This window comes from Lepidochelys kempii, chromosome 19, assembly GCF_965140265.1.
Source record: "Lepidochelys kempii isolate rLepKem1 chromosome 19, rLepKem1.hap2, whole genome shotgun sequence".
NCBI lineage: Eukaryota > Metazoa > Chordata > Testudines > Cheloniidae > Lepidochelys > Lepidochelys kempii.
The window spans coordinates 961,454-980,643 of NC_133274.1; the positions used below are offsets into that span (position 1 = coordinate 961,454).

General features: G+C 48.0%; 2 protein-coding genes across 7 annotated transcripts in view; both read left to right on the top strand.

The window, feature by feature from the left end:
* Positions 1-10,840, top strand: part of INPP5B (inositol polyphosphate-5-phosphatase B) — a 51,850-nt gene extending 41,010 nt beyond the window's left edge. For all 6 annotated transcript variants that reach the window (XM_073317435.1, XM_073317437.1, XM_073317436.1 and 3 more), the window contains 10 exons: positions 752-861; positions 3,091-3,226; positions 3,930-4,040; positions 4,988-5,150; positions 5,343-5,578; positions 6,779-6,892; positions 7,395-7,479; positions 8,909-9,036; positions 9,289-9,400; positions 9,792-10,840. In XM_073317435.1, coding sequence (XP_073173536.1) covers positions 752-861; positions 3,091-3,226; positions 3,930-4,040; positions 4,988-5,150; positions 5,343-5,578; positions 6,779-6,892; positions 7,395-7,479; positions 8,909-9,036; positions 9,289-9,400; positions 9,792-9,916 — 1,320 coding nt within the window. In that variant the 3' untranslated portion in view covers positions 9,917-10,840. The remainder of the gene's footprint in view (positions 1-751; positions 862-3,090; positions 3,227-3,929; positions 4,041-4,987; positions 5,151-5,342; positions 5,579-6,778; positions 6,893-7,394; positions 7,480-8,908; positions 9,037-9,288; positions 9,401-9,791) is intronic.
* Positions 10,841-15,087: 4,247 nt separating this feature from the next.
* The window catches only part of MTF1 (metal regulatory transcription factor 1), a 30,616-nt gene continuing 26,513 nt past the window's right edge, over positions 15,088-19,190 (top strand). Inside the window, exons 1-2 of the mRNA XM_073317974.1 lie at positions 15,088-15,196; positions 15,978-16,439. Of these exons, the coding sequence (XP_073174075.1) occupies positions 16,029-16,439 (411 nt within the window). The 5' untranslated portion in view covers positions 15,088-15,196; positions 15,978-16,028. The remainder of the gene's footprint in view (positions 15,197-15,977; positions 16,440-19,190) is intronic.

Sequence of the window (19,190 nt, forward strand, 5' to 3'; positions counted from 1 at the left end):
ATCATCCATCCACTTCCTTAATAGCTGGTTGTGGGGCAGGACACCACAGCCTGGCAGGAGGAAGTCAGCCCTCTGAGGTATTGGATATAAGGGCTGCTCAGAGAGTTAGGTAGTATTGCCCTGGGGAGTGTGAAAGCTGATCCAGTTACACTTCCCTTGATTTGCTTGTCCAGTGTGGTTATCATGAAGGTTATTGTGGTTGCCCAGCCCATCCTCTATGAAGGGTGGGTGTAGGTGTGACTATGCCCATGAATACCTGGGTTCCGTCTCCCACCTGGAAAAATTATAAGTTGTGAAATGCTAATCTCCTAGTACTACTGTGAGGCCTACGAGAAGTGAATCCACAAGACATTTGTGTGCGTATATGCATTTTCACAATGGGCTTGATACAGTAATCCATGGGTGAAAATTCTCTCTGGCCTGTGTTACACAGGAGGTCAGACTAGATAGTTGTAATAGTCCCTCCTGGCCAGGAAATGTAAGACTCTGCATAAAATACTGTTATCACACTTCAAAAGTTCTAACATTAGAAACATTTCCATTCCTGTGTCTATGGAGATTTCCTTCGGAAGCGGCAGCACAAATGATAGATTGTGTGTGCACGGATGGGGGACGTGTGTGTCTGTGTGTAGGCATGCACACACTTTTATTAATTTCCCAGAATATGGTGTCCTTTTTCCCCACTCGGGACTCCAGAAGGACTTGTTTAAACAATCTAAGTTTTTATCTGTTTGGCTTTTTTCCCTACTAGCTGAAGAAGCAGATGGATGAGAAGGCTGTCTTTGGTGGCTTTACAGAGGGAGAGATTACCTTCCAGCCAACCTACAAGTATGACACTGGCTGTGATGACTGGGACACTAGGTATGCCATGGGTACAACCTCAGCTGTCATGTCATTCATGTCCCTTAGCTCCTGTATGTATTGTTTAAGGCAGGAAAAACAAGTCTACAAGACCTTTTAGACCTAACAGACCTGAGGAAGTTAAAGAATTTCTGATTTTTTTTCAAATATTTGTACAGGTTTATATTCCACTTTTGGTGTGTGTGTATACCCAGCGTACTTGGGCTGGAGACTTTTGGTCAGCAATACCCATTGGGGTGGCTCACGCACCCCGAGTGTCCTGGTGCTTACAGCTGAGGGTATAAAGAGTAGGGGCCTCCCCATCATCTCGCAGTTCCTTTTGGCTGCCCATGGCTACCAGTTGGAGCTTGCGGTCATGCCTCACAGCTTACACAGCTCAGCATAGCCTCTTGCTCTCTCTTTCACTTGCCAGTTAAGACAGCTTTCTTAGCCTCAATAACATGTGCTAGGAGAGGAGAGGAGCTGCAGGCTCTGATGGCAGGACCTCCGGGTATGGTTTTCTATAAAGATAAAATTTCATGAAGGCCTCATCTGAAATTGCTATCAGAAGTGGTGTCGGATTTTCATTTAAATCAAATAATAAATCTACTGATATTCTTTCTGCCTGCTCATGAGGAGGAGAAGAGGTTACATGCACTGGACATTTGCAGAGCACTCTTGTTTTATATTGACAGAACAAAGCTGTGTAGCTCCTGTCTGAGTCTTTGTGGCTCACACTGAACGGATGTGAGGACAAGCTCTTTCAGCACAAACATCATCTCATGCATCAGGACTTGTTATGACTTAGCAAATGTGACATCTCCAGCAAGAATTACCGCACATTCTACCAGGGCTTGAGCTACCTCAGAGGGTTTCCTGAGAAAGATTTCAATCATGGAAGCTTGCAGAGCAACTGCATGGTCCTCCATACACACCTTTGCTCACAGTTATGCCATCATCAAAGCATCCAGAGCTGATGCAAACTTTGGAAAGAAAGTCTGTTGCTGTTTCAGTTGACTCCAAGTCTCCACCACCAAAGGGGCATTGCTTGGGTATGACCTAAAATGGAATATACATGGGTATAAGCATGTGAAGAAGAAGGAACAATTACTTACCTGTACAGTAGCTGTGGTTTTTCGAGGTATGCTGTACAAATATATATTCCATGACCCTGCCTTTGATCCCTGCTACTTCTGATAACGGCAAGATTCCGGTGCAAAGGAACGGGTGGGGGGCCCCGCCCTGCCCTTCATGCATTCTTTTGAAGATTCGAGGATACTCAAGGTATGTGCATCATCCCAGTGGGTACTGCTGACCAAAAGTATCTGGCTGGAATGCTCTGGACGTGCAAATATCCTAAAGTGGAATGTGTGTACAGTCTCGAAGAATCACAGTTACTGTACAGGAGAATAACTGTTTCTTTGAGTCCAGTGCCAAGGTAAATGTCCCAGACTCTCTTCCTTGGACACATTTTGGAAGACTTGGAATCCCATCACTAGGTTTGTGGGCACTTGTGCTGCCCCCTCTACTCTGACTCTGATGTTTGCTGGATTTTCCCTACCCCCTGCCAGGAATAAACCCTTTGATCTCCTTAGTTTTGAAGCTTCTTCCAATGTATCACTTCCTTCCTTTTCAAACAGAATTTTTGGAGATCTTTTATTTGCTGATGCCCAGTAGAATCCTTCCTGGCTTGGCTTGACTTGTCACAAAGAGTGCTTTCTTTACTGCAGATACCTATGTGCATCCCTCAAAAGACTACTGGGTGAATATTTTCTTCATGTATTGTCCAGCCATTCTGTACCATGCTGTTCTGGCTGAATTGTAGATTCTGGCTGCAAGGGTCAGAATGTTTGATTCTGCTCAACAGTGTTAAAGGAGAAATTTTAAGAGGAAAATTCAATTTTACAACTGGGAGTTTTCTTGCTTTTTCCAAAGTCCCTCCAGTCTGAAGCAATTCAGGATAGTCTCTAAATGCTGCTTCTTGTATAGTGTCGAGGGGGAAAAAAACCTGCTCCTCTTAAGAAGAACAAAGGTGAATGATGGTACAGAAATACGTAGACAGACACACCCACCCTCTGGAGCTCTGCACAGAGAATGGGTTGGAAACAAGCTGCAGGTCCTGGTAGAGCACTGGCTAACCCTCTGCCACGGGAGAGATGCCTGTTCCTGGCAAAGCTCTTCTCTGCCTTGCACTGTTACTGCCCCTAGACTGTCTTCTGGGAAAGCTTTAATTGTGGCTTCCCATTTTAGTGAGAAGTGCCGTGCCCCAGCGTGGTGTGATCGGATCCTCTGGAAAGGGAAGAATATTTGTCAGCTGAGCTATCGTAGCCACATGGCTTTGAAAACCAGTGACCATAAGCCAGTGAGCTCCATTTTTGACATTGAGGTAGGTGCACCGTGATTCATAGTAGTAACAGTGCTAACCCTCTCCCTAAGGTAGTCACAGTGGCTGTACTGATTCCTTCTCTTCCCTCATAAGCTGTTGCTCTGGGTTTGTGCTTCCCCTAGCTTGGCCCTGATAACAATGCCCTGAAATGGGACCGTTGTTCTCAGTAAAACACAGATGTGACCCCGAGCCTGTTGCTCCTGGCAACATACAGTTGAGCTCATCCATGAGCAGAAATAGGTAGTTGTTCATGAATGTCCCCTTACACTTTGTTTCCTGCTTTTTACCTCTTTCCCTGGAAACCTGCAGCGTTTACATCAGCTGACAGGAGTGTAATTCGCTGCCAGGCTTTAACAAGCTGATCCCAATGCAGGCTGGCTGATTTTATCTGCTAGGTAGAGCAGCCTCCCACAAAGCCAGAAGCCTGCCCAGCAGTGGGCAAATGTTGGGTCAGAGACACTGGCCCATTTTATTCACGTTAGACGCTTTCCTGCATTGAATGAATTCTTTGGTAAAGGCTGGAAACTGGTTCCATTTTAACTTGCTTTTGGTAATAAATCTGCAGTAATTTTCCATGTGTTTTACCTGCGCTTCTGATTCCAGCCTTCTTTAAAATCAGGTTGCTCCATATGTTTCAAGACTATTACAATTCTCCTGCAGAGACACAGTAAATGCCCATTGGTGAGGTGTGTCCCCCTTTCAGGTGAAGGTTGTGAATGAGGAGCTCTACCGAAAAGCCTTTGAGGAAATAGTGCGCTCATTGGATAAAATGGAGAATGCCAGCATCCCGTCGGTGATCCTTTCCCAGACGGAGGTAGGACATGTTCCCATACTTTCCCTCCCAGGGCCATCAGCTCAAGGCAGAAATGAATTCTAGAACCAAGAGGTAGTCTAGTATAATTGTGAGCACCGGGGGCTGCGAGTCAGGACTTGTAGGGTCTATTCCTGGGAAATTTAAGATAGAGGAATAAGCATGGAACTGGCGATCAGGAGCTCCTTAGTTCTAATCCTGGGTTTGCCACAGAGTCATGGTGAGGCCCAAAGCAAGTCACTATCCCGTTCGGCCTCCCTTTGCCCCTCCGTAAATGAGAATGAGAGTCCTAACTCAGGCCTGCTAAAGGACTCTGGGATCCAGGATGTAAAGCAGTTGGTATCAGTGAGTGCGAAGTAGAATGCTCATTATTTTGTTTAGTGACTTATAAAATTCTGCGGCTTGCACAGATGTTCCATAGCTGCTGGGAACGGGTACTTTCCATTCAAAAACCCAAACAGTATGCCACCCTCCGTGCCCCAGTTGAGTAGTGCAGGGTGGAATAACTGTATCCCTCACTTTAACTTGTTCTTAAAAACATAAAACCTAATAAACCCTGAACTGCTGAGATGTCTGGAGAAGGTCCACTACGTGAATGTCTCTGCTTGGAGTGCTGGATACCAGAAAATGTATTCAACTGGAGCATTTAGGTCCCCCTGTGTAGATCTAGCTTCAGTGGAGTTACACCAGCAATGAATTGGTCCCATAAGGCTGATTGGCACAGATGACCTGGGTTCCTAGGAAATACAGCCTTGGCAGGTCACATTTAATGTCAGGAGCTGGGTGTTTAATGTTCAGGCATGGCAGATATTTCATTAACTAATTATTAAGTAGCTGAGGCACATAGATGTTCTAGGGGAAGGACCTTTCCCTTCTCTTTGAGGAAGTTGCTGGCTGTGGGTGGTGATGGAGAAGCAAGAGATGGCGACACTGGCAATATTTGTTCCTAGTTCTTCTTCAAGGATGTGAAATACATGCAGCTGCAGGTGGAGACCTTTACTATCCGTAATGGACAAGTGCCTTGCCAATTTGAATTCATCAGCAAACTGGATGAATACACCTACTGCAAAGAGTGGCTGATTGCAAACCCCAGTAAGGGCTTCCTGTTACCAGGTGACTGACTCTTCCAGAAGATTCTGCTTCTAACTATTCATCCCATATTAATAAACCGGTATCTGACTTGTTCCACTTTGTTCTCCTTTCTGTTTGGAGTCTGTCATGGCCACTGTATTAATCTGCCATTTGATAGGACTTGTCGGTTTCATGACTGTATTTACTGAGCATGTGTTTATTTTCTTCCTGCAGATTCTGAAATGACTATCGAATTGGAACTGTTTGTTAATAAATCAACAGCTACATGTTTGAACTCCGGAGAAGAGAAACTCGAAGACATTCTGATTTTGCACCTTGACAGGGGGAAGGATTATTTCCTGTCTGTGACAGGAAATTACCTGCCCAGCTGCTTTGGGTCTCCGATCCAGACACTGTGTTACATGAGAGAACCTATCCGGGACATGTCGGCAGAGTCCATTCGAGAACTGGTATGTTAATGAGTGAGCTGAAGATCTTTGGGAAGCGTGCCTTTCCAAGCCTAGTAGAACCCCCCCACCCTCTATTCGGCATTGGTGAGGCCTCATCTGGAGTACTGTGTCCAGTTTTGGGCCCCACACTACAAGAAGGATGTGGAAAAATTGGAAAGAGTCCAGCGGAGGGCAACAAAAATGATTAGGGGCTGGAGCACATGACTTATGAGGAGAGGCTGAGGGAACTGGGACTCTTTAGTCTGCAGAAGAAAAGAATGAGGGGGGATTTGATAGCTGCTTTCAACTATCTGAAAGAGGATTCCAAAGAGGATGGATCTAGACTGTTCTCAATGGTAGCAGATGACAGAACAAGGAGTAATGGTCTCAAGTTGCAGTGGAGGAGGTTTAGGTTGGATATTAGGAAAAACTTTTTCACTAGGAGGGTGGTGAAGCACTGGAATGGGTTATCCAGGGAGGTGAAGGAGTCTCCTTCCTTAGAAGTTTTTAAGGTTAGGCTTGACAAAGTCCTGGCTGGGATGACTTAGTTGGGGATTGGTCCTGCTTTGAGCAGGGGGTGGGACTAGATGACCTCCTGAGGTCCCTTCCAACCCTAATATTCTATGATTCTCTGAACCCTCACTCAGTGCCAGGCTATTAAACCTCAAGCTGCCCCCTCTTCCCATAGTGTTAATGAGCATTCTCCCAGTTTCCTTTTATTACTATTATGGGGTTTATCTCCAATAATCACATTGACACCACCTGTTCCCTTAACCCCAGAAGGGGCTAGCTTGGTTGATGCAACTTATTTTCTCTAGCAGTGTTTTCACAATCACCTGGGCTCTTTGAGCTAACTGAGTTCCATGCAGAATGTTAAAAAATGGTGTTAAAGATCCCACGGCACTTTTCCTATGAGTAGAGATCTACCTCAGTGTCCGAGGACTTCTCCTCACTGGTGTGCATTTGGTGCCCATTTGTTATTTCATTTAGGTGGCGCGGTATTGGAAATCTGTGTATTTTTGTGTGTGTGCATGCGTATGTGAAGCAGTTTGCCATCCTTTCAGGTGGAGGTACTGTGTAAGTGTTTATGCTGTATTAGTCTATACTCAGACCAGTTGGTGAGGCTGCCCTACTCCGTAATGTTCCTTAACGCTAACACCCCTGTCTCTCACTCTTAGTGCTTTGCAGAGTTAAATAAGAGTCTGGCTTGCTCCTTTGCAGACCCTGCTGCCGCTACAGATGAGTGATGACATTTTTCGGGATGAGAAGCCCCTGGACATCCCCAAAGAGCTGTGGATGATGGTGGATCATCTGTACCGCAATGCTTCCCAGCAGGTAGGCAATGTCTGCATTTGAGAAACCGCCCTCTGTTCTGCCAGACACTTAGCTGAGTTTTGAAGAACATCATGGAAATTAACAGCTTTTGTTGATGCTAGCAGCGTGGACATTAGCCAGAAGTGGGAAGAGTCCCTTCTCACAAGTGTAAGGAGATATAAAGGAGACTTGTGTGACAAGAGGCACGAGCCCCTTGAATACACTGATCGTGAAGGACACTGATTTTGTGTAAAGATCCAAGTAATGCATGTCAACAGCTGTTTCCTTTGTTCCTGCTTTGTTTCATACTGCAATACAGTAACCTGGGCTAGAACGGTTGACAATATGGTGCGTATTGATATGCACCAGTCTGGAGAGACTTTCATGGCACCCCTTGTACACCTATTGTGGGGTCTCTGGGTAAAGTATGGGTCACACGTGGTTACAGTAAATAGCATTGTAACAGATTATTCTGTTTGTTTCCCTCTCTGTGAGTCTAACGTCTGTGATTTTTCTGTTGCAGGAAGACCTGTTTCAGCAGCCAGGCCTAAGATCTGAATTTGAGCAGATCCGAGACTGCTTGGATACGGCAATGCTTGATACACTCCGTATCCTTTGGAACTAATGTTCAGTGAGGCTGATTTGTGTATCCTGTGCTAGAACCACTTTACACTTGGAGCCTCAAGCAGCCCTGGGGGCTCCATTACATTTTAGTGTCCCTTGTACTCTGATAACTGAGATGTGTTTCTTTAGCACTGATTGTATCAAGTCACAATGTGTCTGCCAGGTCTTTGCTAAATGGATCAATGGTCAGTGCAGGATGACCAAGCTTGCTTGGGGCCACCCCAATACTAGAGTGAATTCCTTCAGGAATTAAGGCCCATCCCAAACCTTCCCACCTTGCTCAAAGTGCAAGGCATGCTTCTTTGACCTTGTCTTCTCTCATGTAAACATATAGCAATATGTGTATATATAAAATATAGATTATCCAAAACAAAACACTCCACTGCACACGTCTTCCCCTGTGGAAAGGAGGAGAGAACAAACACATGACAAAGGTTAGTCACGTTGCTTAATATAGTTCTGGAAGGTGTTCAGATCCTAGAGAGACTAGCGTGGTGTAAGAACATGAATAGAATAGTGACTGGTAAATGACAGGTATAAATGGTCCCAGTGTTTGCTATGTGGAATCAGTCGGGATAGTACAAACTCTACCAGTAGAGCCCTGCAAATCCGCGGGTATCTGCTTTATATCGGGGGACCATTTTTGCAGATAGCGCAGATGCAGATACAAATTTTGTATCCGCGCAGGGCTCTGACAGTAAGAGCGGGCAGGCAGCTGTGAGAAACAGCAGTGCAGACCCTCCACCTGCCCTGGGAGAGGCCTGGGGGGCAGGGACACAGACCTGGGGCTGCTCAGGCTCCCCGCCCAAGGCAGATGGAGGGTCCACCGTAGCTGCCCACAGCTGCCCACCTGGCTCTTACCATGGTCGAGCTGTGGCTCTGAGCCGTCCCCCTGGCTGGAACTGGAAACCCGCGCTGGCAGGCCAGAGGAAGGGGGGCGTGGCTCGGAGCCGCAGCTCAGCCATGGTAAGAGCCAGGCGGGCAACTGTGGGGAGCCACAGTGGACCCTCCCCCTGCCCACGGTGCAGGGCAGAGGGGGGCTGAGAGAAGCTCCTGGCCATGTCCCCACCCCCCAGGCTCCCTGCCCAGCTGAGGGCAGGGGGAGGGTCCGTGACTTCGCACGGGCTCCCCCCAGCAGCCCGTGCAGCTCTCCCTGACTGGGCTCTGGCAGGGGGGTGCCTCGGAACCTCAGCCCGGCCACAGTAAGTAGAGTCCTGCAAATCCTCGGCTACCCACAGACAATTTTTGCAGATTGGATGCCAATACACATTTTAGTATCTGCGCAGGCTCTATCTACCAGCTATGAACATGTGTGGAAGTTGTGCTGAGGTCTCACCACTGATTAAAAGTTCAGCAGAGATGCTAACAAACCAGATCACTGCACTACCTTTTCTTTAACCATCATTGGGTCAGTCGGCAGCAACCATTCAGTAGCTGAGGCCCTGCTGTTGTTCCTGGAAAGCCTGCCAGAGCCTGTTATCTGCTACGGCCTCTACAACAACTGCTTGCATTATGCCAACGATTACACATTGAGCAGCCAGGTAATGCAGGCCCTGCTGCAGAGGGTTAACATAATGCCTTAAATGAACATTGAGTCTGAGTGTTCTGTGCCAAGCAGATAACGGGCTCAAACCCAAATGAGCGTATAGTCTCATGGCTCTAGAAGGTACCTAGCACTGGGGCTCCTGGTTTTTATTATGTATCATTAAGGCTTGTATAATTGTATCGATGCTTTGAGCTTCTAGTCAATCTCTTGGTGGTTTTTCACAGTACAGTTCTTGCTTTCTTTCCAGGTTGTCTCCATGCTGCCCATATGCCATAAAAATGTGTTTAACTATCTGATGGCGTTTTTACGGGAACTACTGAAAAATTCAGGGAAAAACCACTTGGATGTGAATATTCTCGGTAAGGTGAACAAAGTGACCAGCCTTCTCTGTGGGGACTTGTAGTAGTTCATATAACAAGCCATGTGTTTCTCTGAAATGACTGCATTAGTGGTCCCTTGCTGTCTGCTATTTCTGGTGTCTGGTATGTAACCTGGCAGGAATCAGACTTCGGCCAGGAACGCAGAAAATAAGGCATTGTCACACCAAAAATCACTCTCTTTTGGCATGTAGAACTTTAAAAAAGTGCTGCTGAAAAAAGGAAAAATTGTGATGGCCGACTTCGAACTACCCGCTCCTCCTCCTCTCCCACCCATCCCCAAGTGGAACCCAAGTGCTCCCCAGTTTTCTTTTGCGGGGAATTATCATTGACATCTGGCTATTGACTGGCTTTTATTGTGTCTTTTATGCAGCTAGTATATTTGGTGGCTTGTTGCTGCGACCTCCTCCCCAACATCCTAACCCTGATGTAACTGAGAAGAGGAAGGCTCAGCAATTCATCCAGCAGTTCCTCTTGAGAGAAGGCAACTCACCATGAATTCTAGATGCAGCTAATTTGTTTTTTAGATGAAGCTATCAAGTTACTGTAAAAATACTTTTGTACCGAGCGTAGCACCTTCAGAATGTTACAGTATTTTATTCAGAGTACAATCTGTTGATATTAAATACAGATCAGACATGTAGAACCAGTTATCACTGTATTAAGTTGTAAAGAATATTGAATTTCTAAATAAGTTTTATAAGACACAGAGCACTGACATTTTATACTGTATTTTAATTATTTAACTTGTATTAAAACCTCAATGTTAAGGTTCCTTTTATTTAAATAAGAATAGCCATCTTAAAAAGAAAAGGAGGACTTGTGGCACCTTAGAGACTAACAAATTTATTTGAGCATAAGCTTTCGTGAGCTACAGCTCACTTCATCGGATGCATTCTTAGTGCACTTTCTCAGCCTGCCTTTCAGCCTCTTTCCCTGTTGGCTGGTCTGGGTGTTTGGTCTGTTCATTTTAATCAAATCCCATCCATTAAAAAGCATGAAGCAGTGGGAGAAATGAGCTACAGAACAGGAATTCCCAGGTCTCTTGCTAGCATTGCACAAACTGATCAGTAGAGTGCACTGAAGAGCCTTGCTTTGGGTTTGTTCAGAGGTCACGCAATCAGGTGAATGAGAAGAAATTTAACAATTTTATATCTAGATGAAGAGACTGTGAAAATACTATTATCCAGACCTATGTAGATCAGCTCATTTGCTGAAGATGTTTGCTATTTGTTATCAGGGCAGTGACTGATAGCCAGCATAATGTGAGATGGTTCTGTGGTAACTAAGAATATTGGGTCGATGAAATTACAGTATTGATGAATTGTTTAGCTTTGCAAATTCTGTTTTAAACATTGTATTCCATCATATTGTACAGAGTGGCAACTTTTTCTATAATTTAATTATATTTTGATGCTATAATCCTGTTAACAATAGCTACAGTGAGTGTTTGTCCCACTTCCTCCTCTCTGGGTAGAGCTGCAGTCTGTGGTCTGTCACTTGGCTTCCTGGTTTTGCTGTGGTTTTGGGGGTTAAAGCGCTCTCAGCCTTACTTTTTTCCCCTACTAGATACATTTCCTTTTCTCTCTTGTTAGTTTGAGGAATTCCTGGTCTTTTACACCTGTGTCTCCATCAATCCCATCAACAGTTAGGAGTAAAAACCTTCCCTCTCACCTGTCTAGTTCCACTAAACCAGTGATTCTCAACCCATGGGCTGCTTGTGGCCCAGTCAGCACCCAGCTGCAGCCCATGTGACATCGTCAGAGTCATACAGGTAGTATATATATTGTGTAGATATGGCCCACATAACATACAGAGAGCTTCATATGTGGCTCATAATGGTAAATAGGTTGGAACCTCCCCACAGTCATACTCTATACTGCGTATGGACAGCTCTAGCCTGTGAGGAAAAACTACAAGCCATTTGAAGATCTTACGTAAGGATTGCAACATCTCTCCTGGTTCCTGCTCCTTTAGCAGAACACATGGATTCCTGCTCTATGTTCTCTTTTAGCTATAATCCTCTCTCCCTTCCCTGACCTGAAATCAAGATTGGCAGTGAAGCTGGTGTTAGAGGGAACTGCTAGCCTGCAGAAACAGCCTGGCACTTGCCCACAGAAAGAGTGGTTGCTTTATCACCTTTGTGCTATGTTCAGCCTGTGCCAACCTGGAAACCTTAACTATTTCTACCACCTATTTTCGGTGTTTGTCATGCCAAGAGGAACTGCCGACATTCACTAGCTAACAATATTTCAAAGTCCTTTTATTTTATTTTTTAAAAGCCCCATCCTGGGTCAGTTTGTGTGTCTAAATAGTACCTCTACCACCTACATGAAATTATTTGGGCTGACAGCAGTGGGGTTGCACAGGGGCAGCTTCTAAACTTCTAAAACGTAGTTAAGTTCCCAGATCTCTACAGTATGCTCATACTGAACTGCACAAACCCCGTCATTTCTTGGTTCAGTCACCATCTCAGATCACAGGTGAGGAGAATAAGTTCTAGCTCAGACTGACACACAAGAGCATGCGTATAGCCATGGTTCATGTGAGGGAATTTGGCTGGTCGTCCAGCATCACATGAATTGAGACAGCTGAATAAGGGCCTGAGTAGGTTAGTGTGGCCTGCAATGTGCAGAAGGTCAGACTAGATCAGTGGTCTCCAACCTTTATACATCCAAGATCATTTTTTGAATCTAAGGGCAACTCAGGATCTACCCCACCCCTTCCCCAAAGCCCTGCCCCACTCACTCCATCCCCCTTCCTCTCCCCCACCCTCACTCACTTTCACTGGGCTGGGGCAGGAGTTTGGGAGGGGGTGCGGGCTCTGGGCTGGGGCCAAGGGGTTTGCAGTGTGAGAGGGGGCTCTGGGCTAAGCCAAGGGCAGGGGGTTGGGTTTAGGAGGGAGTGAGGGGTGAAAGCTCTAGGAGAGAGTTTGGGTGCAGGAGGGGGCTCTGGGCTGGGGCAGAGTGTTGGGGTGCAGGAGAGGTATGGGGTGCTGGTTCTGGGAGGGGACTTAGAGATGGGGGTTGGGGTGTGGCCTCCCGCCGGGCAGCACTTACCTCCGGTGGCTCCCGGTTAGCAGCGGGAGCAGTGAGGCAAAGGCAGGCTCCCTGCCTACACTGCCTCTACACCGCTCCCGGCAGGGGCCAACGTGCCCCTGCGGCCCCTGGGGTGGGGGGGCACATGGCTCCGCGTGCTTCCCCCTCTCAGCAAGCACCGCCCCTGCAACTCTCCCAGCCAATGGGAGCTGCGGGGGCGGTACTTGCAGACAGGAGTAGCACGTGTGGAGGGAGACCCTTGCCCCTGGGGCCCTGCGGCTACAGTGGCCACTTCCGGGAGCGGTGTGGGCCAGGGTAGCCTTCGTGGCAGCCACACTGTGCTGCCACCGGAGATCGCCATCGACTGGGAGATCCTCTAGGATCGACATCGCGATGGAGCGGTTGGTGACCACTGGACTAGATGATCACAGTGGTCCCTTCTGACAGAGTCTATGAGAAAGCAGTCTCAGTAGATATCTTTGGTAGCATTCCCTGAAGGTTAAATAAGAACCTGGTGAGCAGAGCCAAGAAGCACAAGGTAGCACTGAGATGAAAGCTGGGTGGTGCAGTGGTCTGAGGCACCACGGAAGGTCACATAGGGCTCACTGCTGGGACCCATCCAGGTAATAGCTATGGCTTGAAAGAGAACATAAAACATTATGCAAATGTTTATGGCTGACACAAGCGATTGGAGGACATGGATTTCCCAAGGATCCACAGAGGCCGTGGAGACAGGCAGAACAGCAGAGGGTAGGGAGTGCTAGGACAAAGCTGGTGCCATGCGTCAGGAGTTAAGCACGGTCCCCAGAGGCATGCTGTTGTACGTTGCCCTGGCTCTTGGGCAGCACTGGAGTGTCAAATAATTAGATGTGTTCATCATTACCAGCCATAAAAGGTCAGCACTCCAGTCTGTGCAAGTGCAGTAAGAATTAACACCCCTTCACCTGCCTCTGGAAGAGCTCAAGCCATGTCACAAGCATGAAAAAACTGCCCTTCCCACCGTGCCTTAGAAGGTGGGCATGTGTCACAGCCCATTTTTCTCCTTGGCAGCTAGGTACCCTCATCATCTTGCTACACGTAAAGGCGGCTGAACTATTGCCTCCCTCCTGGTTTGGGGTGCCAGGCGTTTTTTTCGATCGGAACGCCTGGTCGAAAAGGGACCCTGGCGGCTCAAGCTTGTCACTGCCGACTGGGCCATTAAAAGTCTGGTCCATGGTGCAACGGGGGCTCGGGGCTAAGGCAGGCTCCCTGCCTGCCCTAGCTCCATGCGGCTCCTGGAAGTGGGTGCTAGGTCCCTGCAACTCCTAGACACATGGGTGGCCAGGGAGGCTCCGTGCGGGCTGGCTCCGCATTTCCCATTGGCTGGGAACTGTGATCAGTGGGAGCTGTGGGGTCAGTTCCTGGGGGTGTGCGGAGCCTTCCGGCCACTCATGCGTCTAGGGGCTGCAGGGACCTGGCGGCCACTTCCTGGGAGCCACGGTACGCGCCGCTGGGACCCCACACCCCGAACACTCTCCTGCACCCCAACCCCCTGCCCCAGGCCGGAGTCCCCTCCCGCACCCCTCCTCATCCCCGGTCCCACCCCAGAGCCCGCACCTGCAGCTGGAGTACTCACCCCCCTCCTGCACCCCAGTCCCCTGCCCCAGCCTGGTGAAAGTGAGTGAGGGTGGGGGAGAGCGAGTGACTGAGGGAGGGGGGATGGAGATGGCAGGGGTGGGGCCTTGTGGAAGAGGCAGGACAGGGGTGTTCAGTTTTGTGCGTTAGAAAGTTGGCAGTCCTACTCCTGGCGTCACTGTGATGCCTGAGCACTTACTGTCTCCGAGGCGGTGACCTGAGGCAGTGACCCGAAGAGTGGTACGTGGTTAAAACACAGAAGTGGGTTATCGCCCCAAACTAAACACCAGATTCCCTGAACGAGAGGAGGGTAAATGTTACCCTCCATGTCCTGACTGGACTGACCCAGTCCCAGGACACACCTGTGAGGAGTTGTAGCCCTGCTGCCCCCTTAACAGGCACCAGGTTCAAAACAAGCAAAAGGAAGTATTTCTTCACACCAGGCACAGTCAACCTGTGGAACTCCTTGCCAGAGGATGTTGTGAAGGCCAAGACCATAACAAGCTTCAAAAAAGAGCTAGATAAGTTCATGGAGGACAGGTCCACCAATGGCTACTAGCCAGGATGGGCAGGGAGGGGGTCCCCGGCCTGTGTTCGCCAGAGGCTGGGGATGGGCGACGGGGTGGATCCCTCGGTGAGCCCCTGCTCCGTTCGCTCCCTCTGGGCCCCGGCACTGGCCGCTCTCGGCCGGCAGGACTCTGGGCTGGATGGACCTTTGGGCTGACCCCCTCTGCTCTGTGGCCCGGCCCGGCCCGGCCCGGCCTGCCCCTGGGCACGGGGTGGCTGCTGCCCAGCCCTCAGCCGGCTCCCCCTCACACAGGTCCCAGCTGGCCCCGCCCCACGGCACCCCTGCTGGCCCCGCCCTTTCACACGAGGCCCCGCCCCCTCCTGGCCACGCCCCCTCAGTCCCACAGCCTCCCCCTGTCAGCGTGAGGCCACGCCCTCTCGACAGCCCCGGAGCTCCCGCCCCTCAGCCCCCACCCCGGCCACCTCCTCCTCGCGGGCGGGGCCGGAAGGGGCGGGTCTCGCCGTGCTGCGCGAGTGCCGGAAGCGGAAGTGATGCGTTGGGTAATCATGGTGCCGCGGGGAGGCCGCCGCTGCCGCCGCCGCCGTTACCGGGCGCTTGGTGAGAGCGGGGCGCGCCCAGCCTGGGGGCTGCGGCCGGGGCAGGGCGGCCCGGGGCCCTGCCGGGCCCAGTGAGCGCGACTTGGGGCCCGCGGGCTGCGCCCGGCCGCTCCGGGCCCCCGGCTCCGCCCCGCGCTGGGCGGCCCGGCCTGTGTCCGTAGCGCGGGGCAAACGAGGGGGCGGGACCCGGCCTCAGCCCGGGGGGGGCGGGGGGAGTGTGCAGCGCCGAGCGCAGGGGACCCGGCCTCAGCCCGGGGGGGGCGGGGGGAGTGTGCAGCGCCGAGCGCAGGGGACCCGGCCTCAGCCCGGGGGGAGTGTGCAGCGCCGAGCGCAGGGGACCCGGCCTCAGCCCGGGGGGAGTGTGCAGCGCCGAGCGCAGGGGACCCGGCCTCAGCCCGGGGGGAGTGTGCAGCGCCGAGCGCAGGGGACCCGGACTCAGCCCGGGGGGAGTGTGCAGCGCCGAGCGCAGGGGACCCGGACTCAGCCTGTGCTTTGTTGCTATATCAGGAGCAGCCCCGTGCCCACCTGGCCCTTCCCCTCCTGGCTCCGCGATCAAGGGCTGGTGATAGTCACTCGCTGTTCCCTGCTTGGCTCCTATACGAACTGAATAAAAACTGTCCTGCACTATTTGTCTTGATTTTCTGAAAGCGAGACAAGGTTTCTGGAAGTGAATTAATGGGGACAGGAAATATAAACTTGTGGAAGTTCACACCCTTGAGGGATTTAGGTGAAGTCCTTATCTAAATATTGATATTCTTACTCTTGTGCTACTCTTGTTACAGATGAGTTGTTACATTTTGATTTCATGATGCTGCACTGAATTCCATTAAACCATGGGGGAAAATAGTCCTGATGGCAGCATTCACTACTATGAAGCGGAGGAAGATGAACTGACCCAAGATGATAAAATGATGAGGTTTGTGGACAAAAATGGTCTGGTTCCTTCATCATCTGGGACAATTTATGACAGGACAACTGTTCTAATTGAACAAGACCATGGGACATTAGAAGATGATGAGGATGAAGGACAATGTGGAGATCACTTGCCTTTTTTACCAGAGGGTCATGAAGAAGGATTTCATTTAATAGATCACGAAGGAATGTCCCAGGGTTATGTGCAACATATTATTTCTCCAGATCAGATTCATTTGACTATAAATCCTGGTTCAACTCCCATGCCAAGAAATATCGAAGGAGCTACTCTCACTTTGCAATCTGAATGCCCAGAAACCAAGCGTAAAGAAGTAAGTGACCAACTATAATCGTAGAACTTTGCCCATCCTGAGAGCTGTTCATCTGGTGATCTCAAAGCACTTTGCAGATATTGTTGAGGTTTTTTTCCCAAGTGGTACTGAGAATTTAGTTGCACACTAAAGGAAAACATATGACTAACTCCACATAACTGTTTTGAAAATCTCAACCATTAGGTTTAGCTTCACAGTAGCTCTCTGGTTATGTAGGTAAGTACATGATAAGTTGCCCAGGATTACACAGTGAGTCAGCAGCTAGAATCAAGAATGTAACTTATCAGTCCTGATTCACAGTCTCGCCTGCTCTCACTACTTAGACCATTCACCTTATTATGTAGCTGTTACTGTGTGAAGAGAACCCCAGTGTGTTTCATGACAGTGCAGTAACCACTAAATATAGTAATAAAAGGTGACTGGAAAATAAGGACCATGATAATAGTACATGTGCTTTAGTGGTCTTTCTCTCTAAATAGCTTGATTAGTCTTTCACAACTCTTAAAAATATTGCCAAAACTAAGCATTTAAAATGGATATAAGCTTTCTTAGCCTGGGGTGTACCAAGTTTGGCTTAGGAAAATTTCTGCATCCCAATTAAGTGTCAATTTCCAGCCCATTGTGATTTGAAATTTCTAACATCTTCGTCACCCACACGGATTTTGAAACAGAAACTTGACATAACCTTAGTTACAGCGTTATTACCCGGGGCACTGTAATCAGCAGCAAGTGAAATTTTAGGAAGTCACAATTGTACTTGATTAAAATGTGACCTTTTGAACCAGCTGACTCCTGTGAAATGGGTGGTTCTAGCAATAGAACACATGATTTTCATAGTGAATTTTTGTTGTGTTGAAAGCAAAGTGGGTTCGGACAGACTTGGTAAAAAGAATTTTCTCCAAAAATAATGAATTGTGTGGGGTATCTTTGGTTGACTAGTGTTAATGTCAGCATATCAGACTTCGGGCTGGTTCTGTAGTCCTTGCTCATGGTGAAGAAGGACTTACATGAGTATTTCCATTAAAGCCAATGGAACTACTTGTGTAACTGATCCTCTCTGTGAGTAAGGGTTGCAGAATTGGGCTTTTAGTTAGAATGGAATCTGGGTTTGAAAGCCTGAATAGTTTAGTTTAGCAGGTTTCAGAGTAGCAGCCGTGTTCGTCTGTATTTGCAAAAAGAAAAGGAGTACTTGTGGCACCTTAGAGACTAACCAATTTATTTGAGCATGAGCTTTCGTGAGCTACAGCTCACTTCATCGGATGCATTCAGTGGAAAATACAGTGGAGAGATTTATATACACACAGAACATGAAAAAATGTTCTGTGTGTATGTAAAAAAAAAAAAAAAAAAAGCAGGGGACCTTGATTGACGATCACTTGGCAAAGTGAAAGTGGTTCAGTAGCAGCAGCAGTTGCTTTCAAGTCAGAGATGCAATTTCTGGACCGGAAGGTCTCAATCAGCAAGTCTGTTAGCCTAGGACTCAAATGGGATATTTTCTTTTCCAATTTTCTGTAGTGTTACTGGCTGTTGCACCCTGCCTTCTTCACTGCTGATTTATTACTACAATTTATTTTCATGTCATGCTACAGTTTTCCTTTGTTCTTTATAGGACACTCAATTTGCCACTTCCAGTGTCTGAGAATAGTGGTGTGTGTGAGCTAAATCAGTGTGGTTCCTTCTCCAAATGTGTAAAAAATAGGATTGTCCTCTATTACTTTTTGAGGTGTTTGAAAGGCTTGGAAGATTTTTTTTTTTTTGGTAATTGTCTTTTCTGCTTTGTTATATGCTGTAAATTCAGGCAATGACTACTTCTCTCTCTGTAGGGTAGTCAAGATGACTAGAGAGCTGCTAGTAGGGGGTACAGTAAAAGTGAATCCTGGGAAAATGTGGTCTTATGTCTGCTCAATTTAAATGCTTGACAACTAGTTGGGAGGAAAGATCTTTAAAGACTAAACACGCTTGCACCTTCAATTAAGGTCTGAAAAAGCTATCCCACTAGTTCTCTGGCCCTTACGAAACAGGGAAGATGACTTGACGTTGCTTATATTTGAGAGAGAAGCAAAATAGAAACCGTTTATGAACGTTCACAAGGTAGTAAAAGGGCTTAGTCCCAATTTCTTTAGTTTGGAGGTCACCTTTAACTCTATTTTGTTACAACATCTCATTCTACGTTTAGTACTACTTTCCCCATGAGAATAGCTAGTACTTACATCATCTTCCATCTTAGTTTCATAAGCTTCCTATTCACTGGTACTAATTCACCCTGAACTCAGTTTAATCTTGTAATTTGTGCTCCCTTGGTTTTGAATTACTCAGCAGTCCGAACAATTTAGCTAGTTGGACAATGTTCCATCCTATATGCCACCAGGTTTTCTTCACCAATAAAGATAAACTTTACTTCCTCTTAGCCCCTACTTATGTATATGTGTAAAATGTAGGCTCCTTCTGGTTACCCTCCAAGGTTGTGCTATCCTTTCTTTGCAAAGCGAATACACAATATAGCTATAATTGCCTTCTACAGAACTGATACTGCTTTGAGTTTGTGTTCTGCCATCTGTGGCTGTGTCCTAGTGCCATGTTTCATTGGTGGTGATGGCGTTAAGCCTTTTTCTGGTAAACTCCCATCTTTTCCTGCTCTGTACTCTGCATGACAGCTTCATTTTAGATGTTTGGTCCCCTCTTCCCAGACCTTTTATCTATAGTAAACAAACACTTGCCCTTTGTACTAAAAGATGTGTGTTGCTTTGAGTA